Source organism: Diabrotica undecimpunctata, chromosome 4, assembly GCF_040954645.1.
Source record: "Diabrotica undecimpunctata isolate CICGRU chromosome 4, icDiaUnde3, whole genome shotgun sequence".
In the NCBI taxonomy this organism is placed as follows: Eukaryota; Metazoa; Arthropoda; class Insecta; order Coleoptera; family Chrysomelidae; genus Diabrotica; species Diabrotica undecimpunctata.
The window spans coordinates 59514881-59534855 of NC_092806.1; the positions used below are offsets into that span (position 1 = coordinate 59514881).

At 33.8% G+C, this 19975-nt stretch overlaps 1 protein-coding gene across 1 annotated transcript in view; it reads left to right on the top strand.

The window, feature by feature from the left end:
• Positions 1-271: 271 nt before the first annotated feature.
• The window catches only part of LOC140439573 (alpha-amylase-like), a 35150-nt gene continuing 15446 nt past the window's right edge, over positions 272-19975 (top strand). Inside the window, exons 1-4 of the mRNA XM_072529571.1 lie at positions 272-718; positions 4907-5052; positions 9900-10104; positions 17441-17636. Coding sequence (XP_072385672.1) covers positions 536-718; positions 4907-5052; positions 9900-10104; positions 17441-17636 — 730 coding nt within the window. The 5' untranslated portion in view covers positions 272-535. The remainder of the gene's footprint in view (positions 719-4906; positions 5053-9899; positions 10105-17440; positions 17637-19975) is intronic.

Here is a 19975-nt window from a genome sequence, read left to right on the forward strand (position 1 = left end):
GTCCTATCCAACAAAACGTACAATAAGACGTAGCGTGAAAACCGGCCTTTAGAATCATTTCCGTTTTTCAATCATACCCTGCTCTATGTGTGTATTTATCAGTCTCCATAAAAAGTAAGAAGAACTTGAAGATACATAGCAACAAAACGAAAATGATATTTTTAATTACCACTTTCATTTAGTACAACCACACATACTTTATCAATTTCGTTAAAGTGCATCATTTAGCTTAGTAAACAAAGTTAACAGTGTTTTGATATTTACAATCAGTCCGATTTAAACATTCATTAGTTTATTTCGGTAATCCCTTAAAAGTGACTAATAGTCTATAATAAGAATCTTTAACCACTACTGGTAAATTAGTTGGCAACATCTGAATTTAAAATTATCTCGAATTTAAATAATTTACAAAAAAGCCGTCTTTATATCGATAAAAAATTAATTGGCAGTTGTATCGTATAAATAAAACAATATATAAATGTTATAATTATTCGGTAGAAGAATTTGATTAAGGCAGGAATAGTGGCTAATCGGCATGAAAACATACGTGATAGCATTTTGCGCTTTGAGTGTTACTGTTTCTAATGTAATTGGACAGAAGAAAAATCATTTCGTTGAGGGAAGAAACACGATCGTGCACCTGTTTGAATGGCACTGGGACGCTATTGCCAGTGAATGTGAGAACTTCTTGGGACCGAAAGGATTTGCTGGTGTGCAGGTATGATCATTTTTTAAAATAAAAGCTGTATCATATTTTGTTGTTAGTAGTAACCACAATAACTAGTAATACGTTAGCTTCTACAGTTTTATTAAATTAGCATATAATCTAATACCGAGCAAAGTTCAATCCTTTTTTGTGCGTTACATCTGTCGATCGGCGGAGTATTGTTTGTAGAAAAGTTGCAAGAGATACAGAAAAACTGATGACGAATTTGGAGGAATTAAAAATTAAATTATAAAAACAAATTTACCTGCAGACTATGATAGCTAGATATTGTGTGGGTTTGATGGTCTTGTAATCTCCATCTTACGTCAAGCTACGATGCCCAAGAAATACTTGAAATTAATTGGTATTTATCTGAACAAGTTTAAATCAAAGTTTTTTGTTTTTATTGTCGTATAAAATAAATTTGTTTTTAAAAGACATTAAATTAAAAATAATATCCTCCCTTTATACCGCTATAGCAGTTTTTGGGAATATAGCAAGGTATTCTGCTACTCTCAACAGGGCCAGTGCTACGCTTCAACCGCCTATTATTAGTTCTGGTTCTACCCCTGGTTTATTTAGGCTCTGTCGGCGTCTGAAGATATTTTAAAAATTTCTATATATTTTCGTCGGTGCTGGTGATCTCCGTTTTACTTAATAGGTCCAAATATCTTCCTTTTAGTTATTCTTTCAGATACTTCCAGCTTTCTTTTTTTTATTTTATCTCATTACCCATGTCTCGCATCTATAACATCTTCTTCTTCTTCTTAAAGTGACTATCCGTTCCGGACGTTGGCGATCATCACGGCTATCTTCACTTTGCTTATTGCAGCGCGGAACAGTTCAGTGGTAGTCGTGTTATACCACTTTCGCAAATTTTGAAGCCAGGAAATGCGTCTTCTTCCCGGTCCTCTCTTACCATTTACTTTCCCTTGGAGAATCAGCTGGAGAAGGCCGTAACGTTCTTGATTTCTCATTACATGACCTAGATATTCCAACTTTTTAGTTTTGACGGTCATGAGAATTTCACATTCTTTCCCCATTCTACGCAGGACCTCCACATTAGTAACTCTGTCAACCCAGGATATACGTAAGATGCGCCTATAACACCACATTTCGAAAGCTTCGAGCCGATTCATAGATGCAACAGTCAGTGTCCATGCTTCCACTCCGTAGAGCAGAACTGTGAATATGTAGCAGTTCAATAGACGGCATTTTGTTTTTAATGATATGTCTCGACTGTTGAAAATAGTTCTCATTCTAACGAATGCTGCTTTTGCTTTTATTATTCGCTGTTTAATTTCTGTTGAGTGGTCCCATTGGCTATTTAAATTGGTGCCTAGATATGTATACTGCTCGACTCTTTCGATATTCTGTTGGTTGATTGTAAGTTGGGCGTTTAGTATTGGTTTTTTACTAATTGTCATAAATTTGGTTTTCTTTATGTTAAGAGCTAGTCCGTATCTGTTGCTGACTTCTGTTATGCGATTTGTTAATATCTGTAAGTCATTCAGATTATCGGCAAAAACTATAGTGTCATCTGCATATCTAATGTTATTCAACCATTCACCGTTTATTAGTATTCCTTTCGCACAACCTTTCGCACAATCTATAACATACTATTGATCTAATATAGTTTTTAAACCCTGATTTTCGATTTCCAGCATGTGGTTTTGGAGCGGAACACATGGGTGAGTGACAAATAGGCTTTGTTCCTTTACCATAATGGAAATTAAACAAAAATTGGGGTTATTATATATATATAATATATATATATATATATATATATATATAATATATATATATATATATATATATATATATATATCTATATGTGTAAAAATTTTTAGATTTACAGCACAGTGACTAATCTGTTATCACTATCTGGTACAGGAAAGAAATGGCTAGCAACTGTTTCTTAAATTACCATTCGACACACCCAATCAGATATAAACTTAACCTGGTACAAGCCCCTTAGCCTTAGAGTACACACGTTGACACACCCGCTTTACAAAGAAGAATCTCTTAATCTACTAAAGTCCATTCTCATATATAACTCCTATCCCGTATACATCACCAATACATTTCTATATTCCAAAAGCTATGGGCAGTCCTTTACTGAAACATCCAACGGGCTAACATTAGCGTCGATTTCTAATAAAATACAGATGAATAATTGCTCTCCCACCCCTAAACAAACCACAAAATATGCTTCGCTGCCGTACTTCCCAAAAATCAGGAACACGCTTACCCAACTTTTCAAAACCTTACTTGTTAAAATAGCCTTAAAAACACCAGAATCTTAGGAAAGTTATTTTCGAAGACAAAAACTCCATTGACCACTCTAGAACAAACTAATGTCGACTATCATATACCCTGTGCAGAGTGCAACTCCTGCTACATTGGCCAGACCAGCCGCTCTCTTCAAGGTTCACTAACATTCCACAAAAGCGACATTAGGATTTCTAAACCATCTTGTACTCTTGCACAACATGCCATTTCAACTAAACACAGTATTGATTTCACGAATACCAAAGTACTGTGCAAACAACAAAATTATCATAAGCGATCCATACTTGAAATGTGCCAAATTCTAAAACATCCAGCTTCCCTAAATAAAACAACCGACGTCGATCACTTGAGCCAGATATATCACTCTCTCATCATACAGAACAAATAAAAAACCCCATACAGGACAAATAAGAACTTCATATCCATATTCTTTTTCCTTTTTTTTTTAACTAATATTCCAAATTGGTCCATTTTCCATTGAATATAATATATTAAATAATAATAAAAAAAATAAATCCTTTTTAAAAAAGGTCGGTCCCTTTTCTTTTACCAATTCCCCCGATATTCCTCACTGCATTCCAAAAAAAAACGAAAACAAGCCACATGTGGAATTATGACATTCTACAACAGATAGAAAACAACCGAAAATAGTGCGGTTTGACCCTTGAAAGAACTTTAACAAAACAGCCAAATGAAGCCATCGGTCAAATTAAAAAAAAAACACCAAAAATTAAATAAATGAACAATAGTGCTCTTGTACAGTTTTTCTTGGGTTTTTTGTTTTTTTTTCTCGTTTAGTTAGTTAAGTTTTAATGTTAAGTTATCGTAGAGTTTTCATAACATCATAAAAACCTACAAATTGTTTTTGTAAGTATGAACCCTGTTCGTTTTTTACTTATATTCTAATATTTCTATTTGTAAAAAACTGAGGATGCTTTTAAAAAAATAATAAGAGCGAAACGTATTCTATTAAATTAATCAAGTAGTTGACGACTTTCATTTGCCAATAATTGACCGATCAAACCTCTGCATTCAACCCTTGAATATATTTTAAATTTAATTAAGGGTCGTACTCCTTGTAATATATATATATATATATATATATATATATATATATATATTACATTATATATATATATATATATATATATATATATATATATATATAAAGGAAAAAAATTAGATACTCTCTTATCTAAGTTCCCGTTGATATATAATATATTCGACAAATAACACTGGACCAGAGCATGAAGGTTACTAATTTGCATAATGGTTAGAACACACACAGTGGCGGCAAAATAAACATAATTTATTGAAGACACTACAAAGCTATTTTGCCACTTGACACACAATTCACTAATGCATTATAAATTCTTTTGTGAAAATGAGAAAACCGTGCTTTGGAGTGCACGTAAAGTTGTCGGTACTGGCTACGTAAGTGGTCGTTAATTCATGTTACCAGCGCTTGTGCGACCTAAAAACACTAACACTAAAGAATAGCCAGAAGGTTTCACGAACCTTACCTTACGTCCATTAAATAAGAAACTAAGAATAATAAATTAAGCTTGTATGCTATAGTCATGTAAGTGCTGAATAAAATGGTCTGTTTCATATAGAAAGTCTAGACCATCATAATTGTCACAATTTTAAAAATGATCTTTTCGAGTACAAAAATTTTATGCAGATATTTGGGATAAAAGGCGTGGCCAAATCGAAGATAATTATATGGCTGGAACATCATTCTATTCGGTATTTGTTTTTGTCTACTAGGATACCTTGAGAGGTTAACACTTGTCTTCTTATTCTTGACATTTATTTTATTTAAATAAACTGTTTATAAAATGCAAAAACTTCTTTAATACTAAAAATAGAGAATGACCCACTTTTATATAGTAAATCTTATTTTAGGTATCTCCACCAAATGAGAATTCTGTGATAGGTGGCAGACCATGGTGGGAACGGTACCAACCAGTAAGTTATCAACTCACTACCCGATCTGGAGATGAAAGTGCATTTGCTAAAATGGTGCGACGTTGTAATAACGCAGGAGTCAGGTAAAAATACAAATTAACCCCTTCTAATATCAAATGGTCTTTTACACTGATGTTTACATCTTATTTACACTGAATTTTTTTCCTTTTATTAAATTATTAATAATATAGGTACAACAAGTATGTACTGATAAAAATTGTTGAATTTACTTAGCAGGAAAAATTCTACGACAATATTTAAATGCAATATTTAATAACAGTACACCGTTCATGGCCATGACGTTCTAGTCGTGTCAATTGTTTTTTTTCATTCTAAGATGTGATTTTATTTTACTATGTTTATTTAATGCGCTGACTGTATGTCAGTCTATATAAACTTTATGGTTTTACTCCCATTATTCATTACGATTTGCTGTTTTATTATTAACCAAGACAATAAAGCTATTAATTTAGTATTGAAACACTTGCGATTTTATTTCTAAAATTCATTTAGTTCTCAACTTCGTCTTCTTCTTCTTCTTCTTCAGGTGCCATCTTCGCTACGGAGTTGGCAATCATCATAGCTATTTTAATTTTTGAGGCAGTAGCTCTAAATAGTTGTTTTGAGCTGCATCCAAACCATTCTCTCAGGTTCTTAAGTCATGAAATTCGTCTTCTTCCGATGCTTCTTCTGCCATCTATCTTTCCTTGCATTATCGCAGGATGCCATACTTCCCGCCCCGCATCACATGTCCGAGATACTGTAGCTTTCTTTCTTTAATTGTAAGTTCAACTTTCTTATCTTTACCTGTTCTTCTCAGAACTTCATTGTTCGTAACTTTATCTACCCAGGAAACCCTCATATTTCTTCTATAGATCCACATTTCAAAGGCGTTAAGTCGTCTCATTGAGTCTAGATTTAATGTCCATGATTCCACTCCATAGTATAGTACACTGTATACATAACATTTTGTTAGGCGTACTTTAAGAGCTAATCCACAAGGAAACAACATTTTTTTTATATACCTTTTTATAAAGGATTTGATTCAAAAATTTTTTAAGAGCTAATGTTAAGTCTTTGCCACATAGGACCTTTTTCATTTTCATAAAATTATAACGTGCTTTTTCGATTCTGACTGATTTCTGCAGTGTAGTCATTATTTTTTGTTATAAGTATTCCTAGGTAAGTGTATTTTTTTACTCTTTCGACCTGCTGGCCCTCTACTATCAAGATTTCGTTAGTATTATGGTTGTTTTTACAAATTTTCATAAACTTGGTCTTTTTGATATTGAGCAAGAGTCCGTACTTGGTCTTTTTGATATTGAGCGAGAGTCCGTACTTCCTACTACACATTACTATTTTACTTATGAGTCTTTCCAGGTCTTGTAAACTATCGACTATTATTACTGTATCATCTGCATATCTAACTAAGACTCCAATTACTCTTATGTTATAATACTCCATACTCTTATTACTCGACTGTTTCATCTTCCAGAGTTTCTTGAATTACCTCTTCAGAATAAGCGTTAAATAATAGAGGTGATAAGTATGCAGCCTTGCTTGACTCCTCTCTTTATTTCGATTTCTTCAGATGTCTCTTTTTCAATTCGTACTATTGCTCGCTGATTGTAATAAAGGTTTGTTATTAGTCTTAAATCTCTTTCATCTAGGTTTTTATTTTTTAGAATTTCCATGAGTCGGTTATGTTTTACTTTATCAAACGCTTTATTGTAGTCTATAAAACATACGTAAAGAGGACGGTTAATATACAAACATCTCTGCGTCAGCACGTTGAAGGAGAATAGTGCCTCTCTTGTACCCATACCATTGCGGAACCCATATTGTGTCACTAATATCCAGCTCCAGTTTAGAGTGAATTCTGGCGTGGATAATTTTCAACAGAATTTTCAAGGTATGTGACATTAAGCTTACGGTTCAACAGTCACTGCACTCTTTGGCATTCAATTTCTTTGGCAAACACACAAATTCTGATGTCAACATTTCTCTAGAGTTGAACAGTAGCGTTGAACAGTTCTACTATTATGTCCAGGTTTTTCTCGTTGACCAACTTTAAGAGCTTGCTTGGTAATTCATTTGGACCAGCAGATTTATTGGTTTTCATTGAGTTTAATGCCTAACTAACTTCTGATTTGGTTATCTCTGGGCCTACATCTCCCGTTTGGCTATCTACAGATGTACTAGCTTCTCTCTGGTCATGAAATAATTCCTCGATGTACTCTTTCCATCGTCGTAGTTTTTGTTCTGTCTCCAATATAATATTTCCATTTTTGTCGAGAAATATATTCGAAGTTCTTCTCCTTCCTACTCCGGCTAGTTCTTTGACTTTTTTATGTAGATTAAAGTTGTCATATCTGTTTTGCAGTTCTTCTATTTCTTTACATTTTTCAGAGAAGTAGATTTCTTTAGCCTTCCTAATTTATATTCTTATTTGAGTTTAAAGCTGTTTATAGCGGATCGTATTGATGGTTTTATTTTTTCTCCTTTCATTCATCAACTGTAGAATTTCCTCGGTCATCCACTCTTTTTTCTTACATTTGGTTGTTGTAAGTACTTTCTTACTTGGCTCCAATATAGAGGTTTTGAAGAATTGCCACTGTTGCTCTACGTTGCAATTATTATTTCTTGGGCTTCTATCTAGATTTGTGTTGATTTCGTGTTTCAGATTTTCTTTTGTTTCGTCTAACTTTAGTTTCTGTATGTTAAGTTTATTGTTGTTGCGGATTTTTTGCGTCTTTTTTAGTTAAAGTTGAAATCTAGCAATAAGAAGACTTTGATCATAGGACACGTCTGCTCCTGGATATGCTTTTACTGTCTGAATTGAGTTTCGATATCTGTGTTTTATTAGGATGAAGTCAATTTGATTTCTGACGATTTTGTTGTCTTTGTCAGCTGGCGATTTCCATGTGTACATTAGGGTAGCACTTTCCTTCTCCAATTTTTGCATTGAAATCGCCCATGATCACTTTTATATCTTTAGATGCTGTGAGATGTAATGTTTTTTGAAGTTCGCTATAAAATTTTTCTATTTCTTCTTCATGTTTGTCGGCAGTTCTAAAGTTCTCAACTTATTTAATTATTGAACATTGTTTAACATCATTTATCAACCGAGTTTAACCCACATAGTGTGATCTTAAAAGGTATCCAACATATTTATTTCTCTTGGCTATTGCACCTTTACTTGACCCGAAACATTTACTAGATATACGCCCAACGCATCTATTATAAAAGTAAAAACCCTTTTAAAGTTACAAAAATCACATTTAAAAGGTGCTAGGTATACCAATGGCTAACTCCAGTTTAATTAAATGTTTTTTTATGTAGTATTTCATTTTTAATATCTTACGTTTCTTGGATTGTCCAATTTTAACTTGTATATGTCATTAAACTTTTTATTTTCCAGTTAATTTTTCTTCTCCTTCTTCTTCCTTCTTGTATGTAGGCTTTAAAGCCAATTTCTTCTTCAATATTAGCCTCCGAAATTGTTTAAATTGTCGCACCATCTTTTTTTTGGTCTACCAATACTTCTTCGTCCATTTGGTGACTTATCTCGTGCTATTCGTACTATCCTATCCTCTGCCATTCTACTGATGTGTCTGTTCCACTCCTGTTTCCGTTTTGTCACCCATCCATTTATGTCTTCCATATTGCATGCTCTTCTTATGTTTTCGCTTCTCTCCCTATCCAACAGACTTTTCCATGATATTTGTCGGAGTATTTTCATCTCTGTTGTTTCTAGTAGTTGTCTCGTTTTAGATGTGTCAGGTCTTGTCTCTGCCGTGTATGTTAATATAGGTCTAATTGCTGCTTTATAAATTCTTGTTTTTGTATCTTGTCTCAGGTATTTGTTCTTCCAGATTGTGTCGTTAAGAGATCCCGCCGCTTTACTTGCTTTTAAGTGTTGTTGTCTTACTTCTTCTTCAACATCTCCGTAACTAGTTATATCTATTCCCAGATATCTAAACCTTGCTTCCTGCTTTATTATTTTCCCATCAATTTCGATTTTACATCGTAGTGGGTATGTAGATGTTTAGATGTCATACATTTGGTTTTTTCTGCTGATATTATCATATTGTATTTCTTGGCTGTTGTATTGAAGATGTGTGTTAATCTTTGAGCTCGTCTTCTGTCTCGGCAATTAATGCGGTCTCGTCTTCATAACATAATATTCGGATTTCTTTGTTCCCCATTCTGTAGCCATGACCTTTACGTACTGCTTGTATTATTTCGTTCATTATTATATTAAAGAGAAGTGGGCTTAACGGGTCACCCTGTCTGACTCCGTTTGGTATTGGTATACACTGTGTTATTTTTCATTTACCTTTGCCTGTATTCGATTATGGAAGTAGATGTTTTCAATGGTTTGTATAATATTGATTGGTATGTCTCTTTTATACAGTAGGTGTGAGACGTCTTCGACTTGGATGCGATCGAAAGTCTTTGTCAGGTCTATAAAACATAGATATGTTGGTTTATTGTACTCCATTGCCTTTTCTGTGATTTGTCTTAGTACAAATACAGCGTTTACGTAGAATCTTCCAAATCTGAATCCTTGTTGTTCATCTGATAAAGTTGTTAGTTCATTGATTTCGTTGGTTAGGACTTTTGTGGTAAGCTTAAGTGCGGTGTTCAGTAGATTTATACCTCTATAATTGTTGGAGTCTTCTTTATCTTCTTTCTTTAACATTGGTATCATTATGCTATTTCTCCATGCGTCTGGTATCTTTCATTTCGTATTCTTCCATAGGTGTCTAGGGATTCTGGGGTATTCGATGTTTTGTATAGCGTGCAGGCCTCTCGTTTCTCTTTACATTTCTCTGTTATTTCTTTTCTGAACCATGATGTATTGTTGTTGTTTCCAACATTATTATTGTTAATTTTTCCATAATCTCAAACTACTTATACTTCATAGAATCTACGTCGATGCTGTCATTAACCACATGTCAGGGACTACTGGTAGTGGTACCGGAGGAAACTCATCTGATGTTGGCTCTTTATCCTATCCAGCAGTACCATTTGGACCGAACCACTTTCATTCTCCTTGTGAAATTAATAATTATCAAGAATCGAACAATATTAGAAACTGTTCGCTGAGTGGATTACCAGATTTGGATCAGGTTTGTATATGTGATTGATTGTGTTGATTATGTTGATACATTAGATAAGAAATTCAATATACTACTATCACTATTATCTTTTAACTACAAATAATATTTTATACTGAACTTAAATTTTTAGGGATATCTAATTGTTTGGGGAAAAACTAGGACGAGTAAAAAAATTTAAATATTTCGCTCCTAAATAACTAAAAATGGAACACTACATCCAGAAATTGCCCACAGTATACAGACTGGTTGTTTTACTGTAAGCGAATGAGCAGGGTACTGTGTGATCGAAAAACTGGGAAAGGGCTAAAAGGAAAGATATACATAAGTGTGGTGAGGTCAGCGTTATGTACGGCGCTTAAGTGTGGCCTGTAAAGAAGATTCGGGAAAAGAAGATATTTGATACCGAGAAAATAAAAAAAATGGTAATACAATGACATGTGTCCAAAACAATCCAATAAACAAGGAGTTAGATATAATAAAAGTGATTCTTCTTCTTTGAGTGCCTCTCCTATCGGAGATTGGATTAGGGCGATTCTAATTTTATTTACTGCTGTTTTGAATAATTCGTTAGTGGTACAGTCAAACCACTCTCTTAAATTTCTCATCCAGAACATTCTTCTACGGCCTGGATTTTTGGGTCCTTGGATTTTTCCTTGCATTATATTTTGTAGGAATGTGTACTTTTGTCCTCTCATCAGGTGGCCGAAGTATTCAAGTTTTTTCTTTTTTATATTCAGTATAACTTCTGGATCGTTATTTATTCTGCGTATTACCTCTTCATTTGTAATTTTATCCACCCAACTTATTTTTAGTATACGGCGGTAGCACCACATCTCAAAGCTTTCAAGATTTTTAACATTCCTCTGTTTAAGAGTCCATGCCTTAACACCGTAAAGCAAAGTACTGAATACATAGCATTTTAACATTCTAGTTCGCAGCTGAATACTAATATCTCGATTACAAAATAATTTTTTCATTTTTTTAAAGGTAGACCTGGCAATTTCAATACGTCTTTTTATCTCGCGATTTTGGTCACCTGTTTCATTGATGAGGGTTCCCAAGTATTTGTATTCGCTAACTTTTTCGAGTTGGGTACCGTTTATTGAGATACTAGTGTCATATCTTGGATTCTTACTGAAGGCCATAAATTTGGTTTTTTTGACGTTCATCCTTATGCCGTAGTTATTACATATATCTCATTCTTACTTTCAACTAGATGTTGTAGATCTCTCGCTATTCTTGCCATTATCACAGTATGGTCAGCATATCGAATGTTATTGATAACTTTTCCATTGACTATTATCCCTTCGTTAATATTCCCATAAAAGTGATGAATGATATCAATGATATCAAAAAAAGATAAAAAGATTACACATGTAGAAACAATATAGACAGATATCGAAAGATAGACCAAATTAAATGTAGAAAAATGGGCCCCATTCATTAATGTATGCATTATTGGACTTAACATAACTAAGTATCCTCACATGCAATGTGAACGTCATTCTTAACAAATTGGAATTGGAATTGGAATCCTGGAACTGTCTTCTTGTTCCATGTTTAAGTTAAATATTGTATGTATATGGAATTAAACCAAAATTTATTATAGTAAAAATTATAATTTATCATTTGTTTTTGTCGTTTCGATTTCTAATACGGAAATCATTATCAAAAAGAATTTTATAAAATTAGAATTTGTTTCTATAGTTGTTTATATAGTTGTGGTAAGATTTCCAGATTTTTTACGAGTTTAGAGGGGTTAGCCTCATGCCTCAACTACCGACTTGGAGAGCCAGAGTTTGATTTTGGAGTATTCCTTCTCCTAGATGTTTGCATCCTTTGTCATGATTATTACTCGTTAAGTAAGTTAAGCTGAACTTAGGCCTCCCGTAAATAATTCCATTGCATCCGATTTCAAGCACCCTGAATCCAGTTGTGCTGAATGCGCTAGATGTCGTCTGACCATCTTGTTGAAGGACGTCTTTGATTACAATAAGCATCGCCTTCATTCTAAAATTTTCTTAGTACATCGTCTATGTCTGACTCTGGCAACATCCAGTCCATTTCAGCTTTGTAATTCTTTTAGCTGCGTCCATAACACCAGTTTTTTCTTCAACTCTTTGATTTGCCTCTGAGGGATATACAACATTGACCTATAAATTGCTCTCTGCCACTTGTATTTTATTGATTACTTTTTTTGGTAAGGGTCAATGTTTTTGCTCCATATCTTAGAAATGGAAGTACACAATAATTAAAGACCTTACTTTTAAAGAACATGGGAATATATGATCTAAAGACTTCCGACAGTTTTGAGTAAGTTGCCAATGTAAGTCCTATTCTCCTGTTTAACTCTTTTGATTGATTATCTCTTACTAATTTAATCTCGTGGCCCAGATACTTATTTACACTTGTTCAATTTGCGTGATATTAATATATATATTTTATTTTTATGTTTTTATGATGTGCCATTAAAAAATACATACAGCCCTTAATTTGATCTTATTACTACTAGCTTCTATTTTTAATAGCCATATTAGTGTCACAGAGGGAGTTGCCATACTCCTCCGAAATGACTAGATCGATGTTTATGAAATTTTACATAAATATTTGGAAGGTTTGAGAATATATATATATATATATTCTAGGTCGTAGTCTATTTTTCATGTCCCTAAGGGTTAAGGGTGGATCATCCCAACCATTTTTTATATTTTTTTGCCGAAATTTTTTTTACAAGACACCGACTGCTTTGTTTATGCATATGTTCAAACACTGCCATTTTAATTAGTTGCCATCTAAAATCTATTCAGACAAGGTCTGTGGTCAACAACAGCAGTGGCAATAGTTCTTTCATAAAAGGCTTTTCTATTGCGACTTTTATTTTGAATTTCTGAATTAAGTTTTTAAAATGTTAAAATCGAGAAATAAAAAAAACTGCTAACTCGGGTTCTAAGGATCGAAGGACATTGAATTTTTTTTTTGAAATTCGAGTAAAATTGTCGACATCTTGAATAAAAAAATTTAACTTTCTGTGTGTTGAGCGTCTGATGAGTTATTTTAATTGTTTATAAGCTTAAAATCACAGTAATTTTTTTAAACCTATTTTACAATATTTAACATAAATTATTTATTTTAAATGATTTAATTTGATAAAATAAGACTTTCTCTTTAATTTGGTACTTTTAGAATTTATATAGACCTAATAGTTTATGCATAATAACGTCGTTGTAGATAAAAGCTTTCTGAGATAAACAATTTCAATTTTGCAATAACCGTTACGTGAAACTTCTTAAAATTTTTACAGCTGAATACATAATTATGTGATATTGTCCCTATTATCACGCAAAATTAAAGTTTTTTGTGCATTTTTTGAAAACTGAATAAGAATTTTCAAAAAATCGACTTCTATAACTATTTTTCAGTAATTAAGCAACAAATTTATAAAAATACCTTTGTAAACTTTTGTTTTAAAGGATTATCTATGCTGATTCAGTAAAATTATGTCACTTTTCCATATAATTTGCTGGTCTTCACCTTTAGTATTTAAAATCAAATAGCGATCTTACATGTTTTTTATATTGTTTATAAGCAAAAAGTAAAAAGTGACGTCTAATCTTTTGCATATTTTGTTTGGTACATATTATTATCACCAAGCTTATCAAAAGCAGTTAATAGATACCTGTGCCAAAGAGTATCACGAAAAAGGTTTTTTATTTGCTAATTTCTCTGGTCTAACAATTTTTTTTTTTGGTTATACCTCTAATTCATTTTTGAATATTTTTTTTCGAGTTTTTAAATTGGGATACCTATCTTTCAGGTTATTTGCTAGTTTTTAGGCATCATTAGTGCAGTTCTTGGGTATCATTTGTAATTTATACTGGGTAAGAAGTGTCAAAGGTGTTTTCTAAAATTTTACAATCATGGTATAGGTATTAATGACGAAAGACCATCACAACCAACGCGCAAACTTCCTTCCGAAAACTTATCAGGGCCATCAATAATGCGAAGTGAAATAGAATATGCAGTTAGAACCACAAAGAAGCATAAAACAACAGGTCCAGATGAAATTAATATAGAAGCAATAAAACTACTAGACGAGGAGAATATCGAAATCTTGGGAAAGCTGTTCAATAGAATTTATGATACTTGTTACATTCCGCGAGAATGGCTGCAGTCATCCTTTGTGATGATCCCAAAAACAGCTAATGCCACAAAATGCAATGAACACCGCTTAATCAGTTTAATGAGGCACTTGCTGAAACTCTTCCTTAGGATATTACACTCAAGAATGTACAAGATACTAGAAGAACTTAGCGGGTCAACACAATTCGGTTTTAAGGGAGGACTAGGAACAAGAGAGGCAATTTTATGTTTGAACACCTTAATACAAAACTGTTTAGATCAACGAAAATATGTCTACCTCACCTTCATCGACTACGAGAAGGCATTTGACAATGTTAAACATGATATCATGATGGAACTACTACATAGGGCCAACATTGACCAGAAGGAGATCAGAATTATTCAGAATCTATACTGGAACCAAATGGCAAAGGTGAGGATTGATCAAGACCAATATACGGATGAATTTGAAATCCGGAAAGGTGTCCGCCAAGGCTGCATACTCTCTCCGATGCTTTTTAATTTATATGTTGAAAATATATTTGCGGAAGCATTAGAAGACACGGAATTAGGCATTAAGGTGAACGGCATACCAATTAGCAACCTACGCTATGCGGACGACACAGTGATTATAACTGATAATTTGGAAGATCAGCAGTTATTACTTGATAGGGTGAATAGCATAGGTAAAAAATATGGCCTCAAAATCAACATTTTGAAAACGAAATATATGGTCATTAGCAGAAACCCTCCAGAAAACCCGATAATATGCATAGGTGACGATCGCATAAAACGCGTGAAAACTTTTAAATACCTTTGCACCACAATCAATGACCAATCGGATCCACAACAAGAGATAAAAACCCGAATACAAATGGCAAGACAAGCTTTTGTGAAATTCAGACCGCTCCTATGTAATCAAAACCTAAATTTCGAAATACGCTACAGAATGGTCAAGTGCTACATATGGTCCATCTTGCTTTATGGCATGAAAACGTGGACTTTGAAAAAAACATCTATCAACAAACTTGAAGCATTTGAAATGTGGTCATTGAGAAGAATGATGCGCATACCTTGGGTGGATAGAGTTCGAAACGATGACGTCCTTAAGAGAGCCGGCGTGGAAAGAGAACTCTTTGAATTAATTAAAAAACACAAGATTGGTTACCTTGGGCACATATTGAGAGGAGCAAAATATGAAATACCACAGTTAATCCTACAAGGGAAGATCGAAGGTAGGAGAGGAGCCGGCCGCAAACAATTATCCTGGTTAAGGAATATTAAAGAATGGACAGGAATACACAATACAGGCGAGCTGTGTCACGCCGCCAAGAACAGAATTCTAGTAATGAGATAGTCGCCTACGCACTTTGGTGTATGGCATGTTAAGAAGAAGAAGAAGAAGAAGGTATAGGTCAATTTGATTGGTAAACTAACTTTTTCTCCGACTTTCTTTGCGAATTGTTCTTTTGTTATTATTTTTTGCTTTGTGTTCATTTGGGTTTTATTTTTGTTTCAGTTCTTTTTATTATTTGTGTACTGTATAGATCAACAATTCCTTTTTTATCTGTAGATGATGAGGTTGCAAAAAGGCGACAGTTCAGAACGTGTTTTCTTTTACGAGAAGTCTATTACTTCGGTAAAGTCTATTTCCTGCTCAATATTATTTATTGTCTCAGTTTAGCTAAATCGATTTCAATTTTGAAACATTAAGGAGTTTGTTATGTGTTGATTAAATATGGCGAATAGACAATATGTTGTTTTTATTTTATGAGAGGATGTAACGTCAGGCAAATAGAACATGTATGTTCCTGTTAATGTAATTACGAAGTTGATGTTAAAATTGAGAAGAGGTATTTAGGCCATTTCATCATCAGTTGGCGCTACAGCCCTTCGTGAGCCTTGGCCTGTTTCAAAACATTCTTTCATCCTTCCCTATCGAGTGTCTGTCTTCTCCAGCCCCTCACTCCAATCTCCCTCAGATCTTCCTGTACATCGTCCAGATATCTGAGTTTAGGTCGCCCCCTTCTTCTTCCGACCGGCCTGTTTAGCATAGTTATTTGAGTGGGATCACTCTCATCCATCCGCATAACGTGGCCCACCCACCTTAGGCGGTTTATTTTGATGGTCTTCACAATATCTGCACCACCAAAAAGTCTATAGAGTTCAAAGTTATATCGCCTTCTCCACAGACCCTGTTCGTTTACTCCGCCATATATGGTACTCAATACTTTTCTTTCAAAGACTCGCAGTAACTCTTCATCTCGGGTCGTCATTGCCCATGTTTCCGATCCGTATGTGAGCACTGGGCGTATTATTGTTTTATAAAGTTTGCACTTTGTTGCTATTGACATATTTCTCGCTCTTAGTTGAGGGCCCAGGCCAAAATAACAGCGGTTAGCCACGCATATTCTTTTTTTTATCTCGTTGGATGTGTTATTTTTGTAGTCTACCAGTGATCCTAAGTAGCAGAATTCTTCTACCATTTCTATCGTTTCGTGTTTCACCTCTATGGCATCTCCCTGGCGCAGTCCTCTGTTGGTTTTAAATGGTTTTGAAACATCCCCTTGTACGCGCACTTTACATTCGACTTTTATCATTGTCATTTTAATTAATTCTACCAATCCTTTTGGTATTCCTAATTCGATCATCGCCGAATATAATTGGGGCCTGTCAATAATATCGTACGCTGCCTTAAAGTCTACAAAGATGTAATGAAAGTCTATGTCGTACTCCGTCGTTTTTTCTAAATTTAGGTCATTTACTTAAGAAAAATTAAGTTTGTCTTCAAAAATCACAACATAACAATTTTTAGGATTTTGTTTACCAGATCGAAATAATGATATAGAAGATAACGAATTTAAAACACAAATTTTTTAAATGAACAATCACTTTTCTATCAAGTGTTTTTTTTTTCTAAAAAATGGCTTTGGCAGACCCAAGGTCAAGTATTTTATTTTGATGATTTTTATGTCGTTTTCCTAAATCAACTTCCTTAGTACATGTTCCCCGCTAGGAAACACTTTCTCGCGTATTAACTTGATCATATCTAAGAAAATATACAGAATTGCCTTATCCAATTTTACCACTTCAGCTATAATATACTCACTTTTTTAATATCCAGCACACTTTTTAAGTATGCTGGATTTTTTATTATATTTCCTATACTTAATTTTTTATAAATGAAACAATATCATTATTATATATGATTCTGTTTTGTTTACAGAGTCACGAATATGTTCGTAAAAAAATTGTTGAATACCTGAACCATTTAGTAGATCTGGGGGTCGCAGGATTTAGAGTGGATGCTGCCAAGCACATGTGGCCCGCTGATCTGAAAGCTATTTATGACAGCGTTAAGGATCTGACAGGAAACGGTTTGAGTGGAAGACCTTTCTTCTATCAAGAGGTTATAGATTTAGGTAAGAGAACAAAGCAATTGTAATTTACCAGTTTGTTTTAAATATTTGTTTGCTATAACAGTAAAAAAAAAAGACCTAAATAAAATTATGCAGTAACTATTTTTGTTCAGAACTGGTTATAAGTAAACTGTACATAATATTATGTGTTTGTTAATACGAAACTTACTTAACTGTTGGCGAATTGCTACAGTAATAATAAGGAAAATTTGACTAAGTGAACTATCTACTCATTCATTCTAATGATTTAATTACTATTACCATTAACCAATAATTATTATTGTTGTTTGAGAGGATTAACGAATTTATTATTCTATATTGACACATATTTCACTGCGAGCTTTTTAATCGCAACAATTTTAATATACGCTATTGGAGCTGAAATTACCGCGTCTGCTGGCACCGGACTTGCCCTCCAATTGATCATCTTTAAAGCGTTTAGAGAGTAGGAAGAGATGTACAAAACTGGGTAGGTTGATAAAACCAAGTACCTCTTAATTCTCCTGAATGTCTGCTGCCATCTATCAGACAATGTTAAAATTAGACCGCCAAAACTCACATGTATTCATTTTTACATCATTTGAGTAATCTGTGCCGAAGTAGTAAGACATCGCCTGTTTTTTGGTGTAGAAAACTCGATTTTTAAGGTAGTTTATAGTTTTTTTTCTCTACTGAATAACTAATGACCATTGCAAAATTTAATACATTCAACCTTTATATTACCTTTAATTTGGCCAAAAATTTTGAATATTATTTCATAACCTAAAAATTTAAATAATATTTAAAGCCTTGTTTACGAGTTCGATAAAACTGGGTAGTCCCAAAATCGACAAAACCGGGTACCCGATTTTATCAGACCTGTTGTTACTTCCAGTTTCTACAGCAGTTCTTTGATTTTAATTAACTACAACAAGTCGCATTACAAACGAAAAACTACTCGTCAGTCATGGGATCAAGAAAACATGCAAAATGCAACAGTTAACTAGAACATAGGATAAGATACAAAAAAGCCTCCCAAAGTTTTAATGTTCCGCAATCTACTTAAAAAGATCGTGTAAAAAAAGTAAGAAATAATAACTCTGTTGAAAAAGCTAGTAAGAAAGGTAGGAATTACCTATAATTTATTTCTGATTTCTTATTTTAAAAAAAAATAATTTTAGGTCTGGGTCGGTACAAGCCTGTGTTTAGCGCTATCCAAAAGGATGATCTAGCTTCGCATATATTACAAATGAAAGCAGATTCTTCGGATATACTTTATATATATATATATATATATATATATATATATATATATATATATATATATATATATATATATATATATATATATATACCCGGTATTTAGGCGTTCCACGCCCTTCCGGTAGGGATCTATGGAGGAGTATCACCTAGCCGCAAGCCCTTATCTCTTGCCGTACTGCTCCACCATAGGCCGATCAGATACCAGCATATTCTAGACTAAGCCGCAGATTCATTTTAGAATTTTAAACTACTGCGTTAGCCTTTTTGTTTGCTATTCACCGAGCCGGGGATTTGAACTGACATCTCTCGCATTGAAGCGAAGGAGAAGCCAGCCGCCCAGCCCGCTTGGCTATCCGATCGGATATACTTTATCTGAGCTAAAAATTCTTTACGAACTAGCCGTACAGAATAACATCAACTACAATTTTAATACAGATAATAAAATAGCCGGAAAGTGTTGACTTTATTCGTTTTTGTCACGGCATCCAAATCTTTAATTAAGGACTCCAGAAGATACTTCAATTGGATGAGCTACAGGATTTAACCGAGCAGCAGTAGAAAAGTTTTTTACTATATTATCACAAGTTTATAAACAACACAAGTTTCCTCCTGAATGCATATGGAATGTTGATGAAACGAGAATTACAACTGTCTCCAACAAGCAATCTAAAGTTTATATATAAGAAGAAAATGACAAATTGGTCCACTTTTTTCCGCTGAAAGAGAAACGTTTGTTAGAAATATGTATGAGCGCAAGTGGTAATACAATGCTGATTTTTCCTAGAAAGCTTCCAAACGCACAGCTTCTAGACCACGCACGTCCTGGAACATTTCCCAAGTTTCACCCAAGTGGATGGATCCAATCAAATATTTTTATTAAGTGGTTTAAAAGTTCATCGAGTTTACTCATCCGACACCCGAAAATCCTGTTCTATTGCTTCTAGATAGACACGCAACGCATACAAAAAGCTTGAAGTTGATAAATCTGGCCAAAAAAAATCCTGTTATTATGTTGTCTATGGTTAATATGCTTTCTACCGCATACTAAGCGACGACTACAATCGCTTGACATATCAGTTATGGCTCCCTTGAACGCTTTT